The sequence below is a fragment of the Podarcis vaucheri genome (assembly GCF_965113315.1).
Source record: "Podarcis vaucheri genome assembly, chromosome: 1".
In the NCBI taxonomy this organism is placed as follows: domain Eukaryota; kingdom Metazoa; phylum Chordata; class Lepidosauria; order Squamata; family Lacertidae; genus Podarcis; species Podarcis vaucheri.
The window spans coordinates 92,828,191-92,841,081 of NC_138759.1; the positions used below are offsets into that span (position 1 = coordinate 92,828,191).

A 12,891-nucleotide genomic window follows, 5' to 3' on the forward strand; every position below is an offset into this window, starting at 1 on the left:
CTCTGGTTCGGTGTCATGTTGTGGCCAGTAAAATTGGGGATAGTTCATAAATGCTCCTTTGGTCTCTTCACTTAACAGTTACAGGTTGTTTGTTGGAGTTGCTCAAATTTTACTTGCTTCATTCTGCCTTGGCTGTAGCAAAGAGAAACAAACCAAAGGGCTGAATTAGCATCACATGTCATGTGATCCATTACCTGTGACTTGTTTTTCTCCAAACAAACCAGAAACATCAACCAGGGCTTGTTGCTTCCCACTCATGGTTTGTTTGGGGGACAGGAATGCTGGTTTGCATAGTGTGCCAAGCCTCATGACCTGTTTGTTGCAGTTGTAGGCAGGGCTACAGTTGAGCAGGGTGAGCAGGGTATCCAGCAATACTGCTCATTCATTGGAAGCCATAGTTTATGCCTGACTGTAGCTTACCAAGGTGTGCACTGTTAATACTGTAGAGCAAAAGCATTAATCAAAGGGCGTTGTGATAAATCTCTACACTGATTCTAAATTTTAAACACTTGATTTACATGCCAAACACATTTTCTGTTTCTTACCTTTTAGCTCATCAGTCTGCTTTGGTGGTGCTTGACAACAGTTCAGAAAAATGGCTGCTAACAAGGCAAAAAACCAGAGCTCTCTGGCCCTCCACAAAGTAATCATGGTTGGCAGCGGAGGTGTGGGCAAATCAGCACTTACACTTCAGTTTATGTATGATGAGGTAAGATTTGTGATCTTTGTGTACATTTTCAATTACAGTGGAGTGGACCATTATTGGATCTGCACTTTGCTTCCTTAATATGAAATAACTAAGCACAGCCGTAGATTGGTTCAGAAACACAGGGGAAAAAACATTATTCTTCAAAACTTAAGTTTCTTCCTAAAAGAGCTATAACCCCATTAACTATAGCAGGGCCAGTAAAACAGCTGATTTTATATTGTTGAATTCTTGCATTTACAGCTTAGTTCAGAGATTAAGTTCCTCTTACACAAAAACTTGGAGGTTCAAGTTCTGCTCTTATCTGTCTGAAGCACTCCAGAGAATTTGTTGTGCTATATATAAATACTTTATGATAACAATAGTACATCAAATGTCACTTAGAGCTGTGTGTGTTCTGTGGTTCCATGCTTGTGCTGCAGAAGCACAGAATCTGACATTGGGTTGGCGCCTCAAGAAAACTTCTATCTATAGAAATGACCAGGGCATTGTTTGAACAGTGTGAAATCTCAGAAGCTGGGGTGGGAGCTTGCAGGGAATGATGTTGCCTTTTCCCATCACAAAAAGAAACATAAATATTTTTAAAATGTTGTATCTCTTTTTGCCGAGAATCTCATTTTCCAGCCCCAGTCGTATAAACTCTTAATGTCTTACTGCACAACTCTAATTCCATAGTGAAGGAGGCATTTTTAGCCTTGTGTCCTGTGCTCTTCAGAGTCAAAACCGCAGCCTTAAAATAGCAGAACGAAAGAAAATACTTTGTATCCAAGAAGCATGATAAGATTCGATAGTTAGTTTCCAACGTATTTTGCTAAGAGGACATATAAATAGTATCTTGTCTTTCACTTGAGACCTACATGTTGGTCACAGTTCATGTGGGTCCTCAGATGTTCATAGAATTGTAGAGTTGGAAGGGACCCTGAGGGGCATTTCCTGCAATGCAGGAATCTCAACTAAAGTATGCTGGACTGTAGATCTCATAATCCCCAGTCACCTTAGCCAGTAATCAGGGATGATGGGAATTGTAGTCCATAAACATCAGGGAACCCAAGGTTGAAGAACACCAATATAAGGTGACTTGTAAGGTAAACTATTTTGCTACATTGTTCCCAGAAGTCACTGCTGATAATTTGATAACCCATCCATATTGGTCTTTGATATCTAGTCTTCTTGGCATATGGGCTGAAGGAATCCTTATTGGCATATGGTCTGAAGCTGACAAAAATCAGGTATCAGAAGCTGAGTATGGGTACTCTATAGTTAATTACTCCTTTTATAACTCTTAGTTTGTTGAAGACTATGAACCTACGAAGGCTGATAGTTACAGAAAGAAAGTAGTTTTGGATGGTGAGGAAGTACAGATCGATATTTTGGATACAGCTGGACAAGAAGATTATGCAGCTATTCGAGACAATTACTTCCGTAGTGGAGAGGGTTTTCTCCTAGTTTTCTCCATAACTGAGCATGAATCCTTCACAGCAACAGCAGAGTTTAGGTAAGTAGTGATATCTAGGCATTTTCTGTAGGGTTTGTGTGTGGTGCATATACTGTGTGCCAAAAAAGGAATATGGTCCAATGAACTGAATAATATGCCAAAGTGAACATCATTTTACAAGTGTAACTAATAGTGAAATCGAGGTGGTTACCTGGGTGGAAATCATTCGACCCAGGTAACACAGACGTTTCCTGAAGGGTAAAATAATCTTATTTACCCTGCCCTACCCTGCCTTGCCTCCCAGGGACAACATTTTAAGTGTGGTGCTTCACTTTCTTAATATTTTGTTCCTGCAGTTGGAACAGGAAAATATTGAGCACATCTGAAGGTATAAAGGCTATGGATGAACATTAGCAATATTTGTGTTAAGTATGTTTAGCTGTGTCTTGGGGTGAATGTTTGCAGCAGAATCTTAGTTTTGGAAGGGACCTCAGAGGTCATCCAGTCCAAACTCTGCCAATGCAGGAAACACACTATTACGGTATCCCTGTTTGTTTGCTATTGAGCCTTCTCTGAAAAATGTCTAATGAAGAAAATTACACCAACTTTCAAGGAAGTCTGTTCCACTGCTGGAACAGCTTGTACCATCAATAGGTTATTCCTAATGTTTAGTCTTTATCCCTTTCATTTGTCATTTGAACCCATTGGTTCATGTCCTACTCTCTGGAGCGAACAAAAGCAAATTTTCTTCATCTCTGTGTAGCAGCTCTTCATATAGTTGAAGATGTCTATCATAACCTCTGGGTAAACTTATCAAACTTTTCTTGGCCTTTGTCTCCAGGCCCACACTATATCTGTCAACTTCCTTGAGACACATTCCTTTTGTAGTTTTAGTTGAGCAAAGAACTTTAAACCTCTATTTATTTCAGAAATGCTCCCATCATTTTTTGGCATGTGAAATAATAAATTGGTGTACATTTTCCATAGTTTTAGACTACTGGGAAATTGCTATGATAGCCACCTCAGTTGCTTGTGTTTAATATTTTTTATTAGGGAGCAGATCCTGCGTGTAAAAGCTGAAGAGGACAAGATACCTTTACTTGTGGTGGGAAATAAATCCGACTTGGAAGACCGTCGGCAAGTGCCTGTAGAAGCAGCTAGAAGTAAAGCAGACGAGTGGGGAGTGCAATATGTAGAGACATCAGCAAAAACCAGAGCAAATGTAGATAAGGTAAAGGACTAAGTTGGTTTGGGGACAGCAGCCTTCTAAATGTGGTTACTGACTTGCAGTTGTGGATAAATACAAAGCAAGAAACTTCTGCCCTTTGAGGACTCCTTTTATTGTGGAGAATTTGAGGGGTTCTCATTTGGGTTCTCATTTGGATAGCAAGGAAACTTGCTACTTTTATGTGAGAAAACAGGATTCCTGTCTTGGCTGCTGGTTTTTCTCTTAAATTATGCTCCGATTACAAATTGTGTTATGTGGCTGGGTTAAATGAATATTAGTATGACCATGCTGAACACCTCTTGTAGTATATACATAGCATATAATGACTTGGCATGAGTTTAATTGAGAAATACTGGTTTCCTTGCAACCTTGCTAAATGTCTTCCAAAGGTAGCCTTCTCAGTTGTTCTTGATCACCAAAACTTCTTTAAAAAGTGCATTGGGGGTTATTGCAATATAATCTGTGCTTCAGATCTCATTTCTTGGTGGACAGTTATATATATTGACTGAATGCAGATTTTCTCTGCGACCTGAGCTCTCTTTACATTGTGGTTTGAAAATCTTATCAGCAAATTCAGAAGTTCACTAAGATTGAGTTCCAAGTTCTTCATCTTAAATATGTGTCATTAAGCTTTATGTTAGTATGCATAAAGACTAGTTCTCCATTTAAATGTTTCACGTGTCCATAGGAAAATGTTCCTATAGAATTCTTCTAGATTCCACCATAATCCATGTATTCTGCACTAAATTTGGATCTTTATGCAAAAGTAATAAAAAAGAGTGTTGATTTGAAAAAAGGCCGAGAAGCGAGACTTCCGGTTCAGCCCGACTCCAGCGCAGGCGGGGATTTCTTCCTTGCGGGAGGATCCTGAGCTTTCCGGAGAAAATAGGGGTTCCACAGGGCGCAGTGGTCCCCTGAAAAGTGTCTGGTGGGTGTCCAGACACACAGGTTCCCGCAGAGCCTAAACGCGGACCTCTCGGCTGTCAGGTAACTCCGTTTTTTCGGAGCGAAGAGTACGGCGGGGGGAGAAGCGGGCAGAGGGAAACCATGGCTGTCTCCGGAAAAAGCGAAGCCCCGTGCCTGTAGGAGAAGGCTGGATTCTCAAAGAAAAGGAAACTCAAGCCTAATAAAGAGAGAAACGGCTTGGATATTATCAAAGGAAAGGCTGGGTAAAAAAGAAGTCGAAAAAAGAGCACAATTTTTACCTGGAATCATTTTGAACGCAAGGAATAGGCAAAGCAGAGAGAAATGTGAGTGACGCTAGCGGACAAAGTTCTTCTCTCCTTTCTAATTCCCTTTGTCTGTATGGGAAGATATTAAGTAACTAACAAAAAGAGGAATTTAGAGGGAGAGCAAAGAGATAATTTTGTGCTACTTTTGGCTTCTTCTTAGCCCTCCCGGTGACAGGGGGAAGGACGCGAAACTTAGTTTCACTTAAGAAGTTCTGCATAACGGAGGTCTCCATTTCGTGAAAGTTGGGTCTCCATTACAAACGCTTTGAAATACCAGCGGGGAGAGGAAGAGGATATCGCCTTTGCTAAGCCCTCCGAATACTCTACCCAAGTTTAATAATTTTATAAAAGCCTCTATTTGTTGGGGGCAAAACTAAAGAAGAAGCGGTGGGCAAAAATTAAAAGAGAAGTTGAACAAACTCTCATTTCTCTCCTCCCTTCTCTCGCTCTCTCCTTTCCTTTTCCCTGTCATTCCTCCGTTAATTGGATACTAGACCCCTGGTGGACAGGGGAGAAACTACAATCGATTCCTTCTTCTCTTTCTTTTTTCTTTTTATTTTTCTTGATGATTTGGAATTTTTTGGGAGTCAGCTCAATTGGGGGCAAGAAGAAAAAAAGTGAACTCAAAATAACTTCTGGAACAAACAACCTCATAAGGAATAGCCCATTTGGGGGCAAGAAGAACTGAGCTGTCCATTTAATAGACCTAAAATTGGGGAAGTCCCCAGAAGGATTATAAACTATACTCTCTCCTCCCTTGACCTCTCTGGACTCTCCCTTTGGTTTGTGGGAATACTATATTTGGTGGAATAGCCTAATTGGTGGCAATTGGACTCTTATTTAAATTTATCTCCATGAGATCTCATTAAAGACTACTTGAATTACTTCATTATAAACCTACTAGTACTAAGTGCATGGAATCCTAAAGAATTGGAAGGCACCAATAGACTTGATATTGTGTGATACTGTTCCGAGCCTTGGAAAACATTGTAAAATTGATTGATACGTTTAGATTGGAGAAGGGTAATTTGATTATTGCAATAAGTTTTTTACTTCATTTAATTAACGTAATAAGACAAATCGGTATAAAATGTCTCATGTACCAAAGAAAGGTGGGAATGGGGGGACACCAGGGGAAAGGAAGGGGTCTAAGCAAGAAACAGATTTTAGATCTGAAATATTAAAGATGTTCGCAGATATAAGGCAAAGTGAAAAAAATCTGGAAACAAAAATTGAGCAGGTAGATTCAAAGATTGGGAAAATGGATAAGAAAATAGATGAAACTGTGAGTGAGTTGAAAGGACAAATTAAAGAGGTATCTAAAAGAACCCAGGTGTTAGAAGAAGGAATGAAAAGGACAAAACTGGAAATGAAGGAGCTAAAGCGTGAGGATGACAAAATTAGAGTAGGACTTGTAGAAACCAACAAAATACAAGAGGAAATGTGGGATGCGATCTCCATGAATGAACTTCGGCAGCGGGAAGTTAATTTAAGACTGAGGGGGGTACCAGAGAATCAAGGAGAGAATATTAGGCAAAAATTACTAACAGAACTGGCACAATGGCTGGAGTTGCAAATAGAGGAGGTCGCGAACACAATACAGAATGTCTTTAGACTAAAAGTGAAGACGACCAAGGCAAGGAAATTCCCAGGGGATTGTCTTATAGTCTTTAAGGACAGAGATATGAGAAACATGGTGTTACAAAAAAATAGGGAAAAAAGATTATGTATCGATGGTAGTTACATAATCATCTTTAAAGATATACCAATTAGGTTGTTGAAACGGAGAGACCCCTATAAGCCACAGGTGCAAATTCTCAAAAAGAATAATATAGAATTCAAATGGGAGTTTCCGGAAGGAATCTCATTCACTTATAAAAATAAAAGGCATAGACTAACCAGACCAGAGGAAATAGGTAAATTCCAAAGAAAATACAAAGAGTTACTAACGGAAGAGGAAGAAGAGCTTAGAGGAGCAGTAGGAGGGGTGGAGGTGAAGGGACTGAAGGATGTGGGGGAGAGGAGGAAGGCCGGGGAAGGATTAGAGGAGGAGCGGGAGGAGGAGGAGGGAGAGGGGGAAGAGGAGGAAGAGGAGGGATTATAAGGAATTCAACTAAAGAAAAAGGTATTCCTATTAACTGAAAAAAAAAAAACAAAAAAAAAAGAAGATAAGATGGCATTAAAATTATGGAATTGGAATATAAACGGACTGAATGATAAAAAAAAAAGGAATAAGGTGGAACAATTTCTAAAGAAAAAAAACTTAGATATCATCTGTTTGCAAGAGACGCATGTGGCAAAACGGCATAGGAGAATTTTGATAAATAAAAGGCTTGGAAACGAATTTATATCTTCAGATAAGGGGAAGAAAAGAGGAGTAATTTTATATATAAAAAACAAAATAGAAGCGCATCAAATCTTTAAGGACGAAGAAGGAAGAATTATTGCAGTACAAATTAATTGGCAAGGTGAAAAAATAATAATTGTTGGAATTTATGCACCTAATGGGAATAAAGCTGATTTTTATAAAAACTTGGAGGAAAAATTGATGGAATATGTGGACCAAAAAATAATTATGATGGGAGATATGAACGGGGTGGTTTCAATCGAAATGGATAGGTTGAGGGAGAGTGGATCAAAAGAAGGGAAGCTACCTAAATCATTTTTTGAAATGATTAAAAACTGTAATCTAGTAGACATATGGAGACTAAGACATCCACAGGAAAAACAATTCACATATCATTCAGAACCAAATCAATCTATGTCGAGAATTGACCAAATTTGGATATCAAATGAATTAAGCCTAAGAACCCTCCAGATAGAAATAGAACCAAGAGTAATCTCAGATCATAGTCCGATTAAATTGGAGATTAAAGGCCTGGAAGAAAGAACGTTTAGATGGAGGATGAATGACAGCCTTTTTGATGACCAAAAATTTGTACAACAGGCACAGAAGAAAATGAATGAATACTTCATAGATAACTGTAATAAGGGTACGAAAATGAGTATAGTGTGGGACGCAAGCAAGGCGGTGATGCGTGGTCTTTACATACAACAAAACTCAATTAAAAGGAAGAATAGAGAGAAAGAGAAGAAAGAAATCCTAAAACAAATTATGGAATATGAGCAAAAGTTAATTAAAAACCCGAACAATAGGAAAGTTAGACAAAGTATCAAGACCTTGCAAACCCAATTTGCTATGATAATAAATAAGGAGGTGGAATGGAATATTAAAAGATTAAGACAAAAGGATTTTGAATTTGCGAATAAATCTGGAAAATGGCTGGCCTGGCAGATTAAGAAAAGGAAAGAACAGAGTACAATAAATAAGATCAGAGTAAAGGACGAAGAGATAACTAGCCCTAAGGGCATCAGGAAAGGATTCCTGGATTTTTATAGTCAACTGTATAGGAAAAAAGAAAAGAATAACATAAGGAAAATAGAGAGATACTTAAAAGAGAAAAAGGTGCAAAAGATCCCAACAGAAGCAAGAGATAAGTTAAACGCCCCGATAGACGAAGAGGAAATCAAGATGGTTATATCAGAGTTGAAAAACGGGAAGGCCCCAGGACCGGATGGTTTCACAGCAAGGTACTACAAAGAATTGAAAACAATTTTGATAACACCACTGAAAGAAACAATGAATAATATCTTAAAAGAGAGGGAGATTCCAGAGACCTGGAAGGAAGCATATATAACTTTTATTCCAAAAGAAGGTACGGATTTAACACAAGTAAAGAATTATAGACCAATTTCTTTGCTAAACACCGATTATAAAATCTTCGCAGGAATAATAGCAAAGAGATTAAAAAAGGTTTTGCAAGGAATCATCCACGAAGACCAGACAGGCTTCCTTCCACGAAGACAGATGAGAGACAATGTGAGAAATATAATAAACATCCTGGAGTACTTGACAGCGAACAATGAGAGAAGAGCAATGTTAATGTTTGTCGACGCCGAAAAGGCATTCGACAACATATCATGGGACTTTATGCTAAAAAATATGGAATACATGGAGATGGGAAACGACTTCCTTAATGGAATAAAGGCAATATACATGGACCAAAGGGCAAAACTGTTAGTGAATAATGTGACAACAGAAGAAATTAAAATATCAAAGGGTACAAGACAGGGCTGCCCGCTCTCGCCACTGCTGTTTATCATGGTGCTGGAGATTCTTCTGAAGTCAATTAGAGAAAATAAAAAGATAAAGGGGGTGACAGTAGGCCGCAATGAATATAAAGTTAGAGCCTTTGCGGACGATTTGGTTATAATGGTGGAGGAGCCGACGGATAATGCAACTGAGGTGATAGAGGAAATTGAAAAATTTGGTGAGGTGGCCGGTTTTATGTTAAACAGGGGGAAGACAAAGATCTTAACAAAAAACATGGACCAAACAATGCAAGAGATATTACAACAACAAATAGGTATCGAAATTGTTAGGAAGGTGAAATATTTGGGCATATGGATAACAACTAAAAATATTGACCTAATTCAAAATAATTATGTACCGGTATGGCAGGGAATTAAGAAAGATTTGGAGAGTTGGGGAAGGCTAAAACTATCTTTCTGGGGTAGAATAGCAATGATCAAAATGAACGTGTTGCCAAAGATGATATTCTTGTTTCAGATGATCCCAGTACTAAGAGGAGTGAAGATCTTTAAGGAATGGCAAAGATGGATATCAAGATATATCTGGCAGGGCAAAAAACCAAGAATTAAATATAAATTGTTGACGGATGTAAAGGAAAGAGGAGGTTTTGCCCTGCCAGATTTGAAGTTATATTATGAGGCATCATGTCTTTGCTGGGTAAAAGAATGGATAAAATTGAAAGATACAAAGCTATTGGATCTGGAGGGATTTGATATTAGATTCGGGTGGCACGTGCATTTATGGAAAGAGAAGAAAAAGGGTCACAAATCGTTTGAAAACCATATCTTCCGGAAACCGTTAATTGAAGTATGGGACAGATATAAAAACATATTAGAAAGGGGAGTCCCACATTGGTTCTCTCCGGTAGAGGCTATAGCTATTAAGAAAACTAATATGGGGTGTAACTGGATAACGTATAATGATTTGGTCATGAAAGAAGGGGATAAATGGAGGATAAAACCATACGAACAAGTAAAAGAATATGTTTATGACTGGCTGCAATACCTTCAGATAAGTGAAATGTTTAAAAAGGAGATAAAAGAGAGACGATATAATGAAAAAGACTCGAAATTCCAAACAGAGATCATTGATAACGATTATAAGATAATATCTAAAATGTACAAAATTTTATTGGAATGGGAAACAATGGACGAAGAGGTGAAAGAGGTAATGATTCACTGGGCCAGGGATTTGGGATATAGTATAGAATTAGAGGAATGGCAAAAAATATGGACTGAAAATTTGAACTTCACGGCATGTATCACGTTGAAAGAAAACACTATGAAGATGGTGTACAGATGGTATATGACACCGGCTAGGCTTGCAAAGATGTACAAAACTTGTAATAAATGTTGGAGGTGCAAAGAGAAGGAGGGTACATTTATGCACATGTGGTGGGAATGTAGAAAGGTAAAGGGGTTCTGGGAAACAATATATGGTGAGTTAAAAAAAATGTTGAAGTATAATTTTGTAAAGAGACCAGAATTTTTTTTGCTAGGAGTAACCAAGAATGCAATAAATAAGAGGGATAGAAAACTTTTTCAGTATGCAATAACGGCAGCGAGAACCCTACTGGCCCAGAGGTGGAAACAACAGGAGATACCGACTTTGGAAGAATGGAGAGCAAAACTAACAGACTATGCGGAACTGGATAAGTTAACGGGAAAGATCAGATTTCAAAGAGACCACAAGTTTTTGGAGGACTGGGGAAAATTTAGGGAGTATTTGGAAACTGTATGTGAGGATCATATAACGCTAGTATGTTTTAAAGAAGCTTTGTGAAAAAACTAAGGAATATTGCAAAAAAGAAAAGGTAGATAGAAAAATTTATTTAAAGGTGATATAATAATTAGAAATGCGTAAATGAAGAAACAATTACGGATGATTACCAGGAGAATTGAGGGAGGTCCATTAAGTGAATTATGTGATGTGTAAATGGAATGTTATGAGATCATAAGAAAAACCTTTAATAAAAAATTATATGCAAAAAAAAAAAAAAAAGAGTGTTGATTTACTAGTCATTAAAACGCTTCATTATCGACAAAATGTAATATTCTGTAGATACCTGTTGTATCTCTTTCCATTGTGTTCTTGTGTTTAGATTTTAAATCTATCTAAAACAACGGTAAAAAGGTCTATTTCTGTAATTTTAACTTTTCTTATAAAGCAAACAACATATTGTATATTATTATTATAGGCTGAATCCCTATATGCTAAAGAAATTCTGATATTAATGTGCAGTTTTTCATTTTAGGTATTCTTTGATCTAATGAGAGAGATTAGAGCCAAGAAGATGTCGGAAAACAAAGACAAGAATGGCAAGAAGAGCAGCAAGAACAAGAAGAGCTTTAAAGAAAGATGCTGCTTATTGTGATCTTTAGGAACTGTACATACAGGCTGCGGAATTAACAAGACATTTACCACTAAGGGTAGAGGACTGGATGAATGAGAAGACATCTTGATCCAATAAGCTTTTCCACTCACATAATAGCCTTTCTGAAAGTGCAAAACTTGGTTTGAAAAATTATGAAGTTCAACGAATCCATGTATACTGAAAGGGACAATTCTTGAAAGCAACTGTCCGTGCTAAAAATATTGCCAGCAAATCTTCTTATCAGCAGTATGATCACTCTGAATTTCTCTCCTGATGTTGCTCCCAATGTTGGCACTCTCTCTATGGACTCTTCCTCAGTCTTATGCAGTGGCTAGTTCTGATTGATGTTCAACCAAAGTTACCTGCCTCTCCTATGTGACTTCAGTTTTGGTGCTCCTAATAAAGGCTTAAGCCTTTAGCCATTCTTTTAAAAGGGAAAGTTAAGACATACGGAGATCTCTCTGGTCTCTGAAATTTGCACACAACTGTATTAAAGTAGGTTATGATGCTACTATTTTGCCAACATATTGGATGGACGCTATAAGGACTTAGTCATTCAGAAACAAAGACTCAGTAGTGAGTTGGTGTTTGAGTCATCGTTGCAGTATTCCTGAATTGAGCCTATAATTTCAGAGCATTAGTGGTTATATTCTGGCACGCTGTATTTCCAATTTATTTCCTCCTTCATTCCAACAGCTTATTCGGGGTAAACGGACAAGGCATCTTTCTAATATTGAGAAATTGAAGTAATTCCATCCTGTCTGCCAAGTACTAGACTTGCTCCCCCCTAAAAAACTTGAACATTCTATTTGTGGTGTTGCAGTGAGTTTGTAAACATGTATTGAATCTGTAGAAATTGGTGCATTTTTACTCTTTCAGTGTTTAACAAGGGAATTTGTTTCTTTTTTAAGAAAAATTGTGAGGGCCCACACTGAAATCTAGTGATTTTCCATTCAGTCTCATTTAAAGTCTGAGAGGACCATCCATGAGTAACTAACTCTGCACACACTCAATTGAAATTAATTGTAATTATGCAAATCTAAGGCCCTTGTACAGCAGAGTCCTGGGGATTGTGCCATACAGAAGCACTTTGCTATTTAACTATGCTGGGTTTTCCTTCCCTTTCTGTAATGAGTTATTGCTGTATTTGTAATTTCAAGAGTTGCATTTGAACACTCAATACTATTTTGCTAAGAGCAGGGGTGTGTGGGATTAAAGCAAGTGAAATGAGTGATCTTTTCACATCTTTACACTTGCCCCTTTAAAGTGACACCTGAGCTAATTATGTGAAGTTGCCAAAAAGCCTGACCCTTATTGTTGTTGCACAGGTTGTATTAATTCTGCTGCTGCTGCAAAACTTTTTATATAGTTACTCAATAAATCATGGGGAGAAGTCTGTATTATAAAGGCAGCTAAATATACGTACTAAAAGCTTTTTTTCTGATTTTGTCACTACTTCATTGTTAATGTTGTGGATGGAAAAGCATGTGCAGGTGAGCAGATGAGCTTCTGAAATTATTTTTTTGCAGGCACAATAGGTGAGCAACTTGGGTGTGATCACACAGGTGATCGTTATTTTATCTGATTACAAAATAAGTTCAGAATCCACCTGGGAGAAAGTTGTGCATGGGTGCTCTGATATAGCAGCAGCTTTGCGAAATCAGTTGCTGCTTATAAATATGAGAAGAGGGGGCAGCAGTCTGGAAACTACAACTAAGAGTAAGTGTGTCTGGATGTTTACAAAACTCAGTGTTTCTCTTGCA

The 12,891-nt window shown here is 37.9% G+C and overlaps 1 protein-coding gene across 4 annotated transcripts in view; it reads left to right on the plus strand.

Moving 5' to 3' along the window:
* Window positions 1–12,572, plus strand: part of RALB (RAS like proto-oncogene B) — a 35,225-nt gene extending 22,653 nt beyond the window's left edge. For all 4 annotated transcript variants that reach the window (XM_082238773.1, XM_082238774.1, XM_082238772.1 and 1 more), the window contains exons 2-5: window positions 553–709; window positions 1,993–2,201; window positions 3,195–3,372; window positions 11,009–12,572. In XM_082238773.1, the coding sequence (XP_082094899.1) occupies window positions 596–709; window positions 1,993–2,201; window positions 3,195–3,372; window positions 11,009–11,128 (621 nt within the window). In that variant the 5' untranslated portion in view covers window positions 553–595 and the 3' untranslated portion in view covers window positions 11,129–12,572. The remainder of the gene's footprint in view (window positions 1–552; window positions 710–1,992; window positions 2,202–3,194; window positions 3,373–11,008) is intronic.
* The last annotated feature ends 319 nt before the right edge of the window (window positions 12,573–12,891 follow it).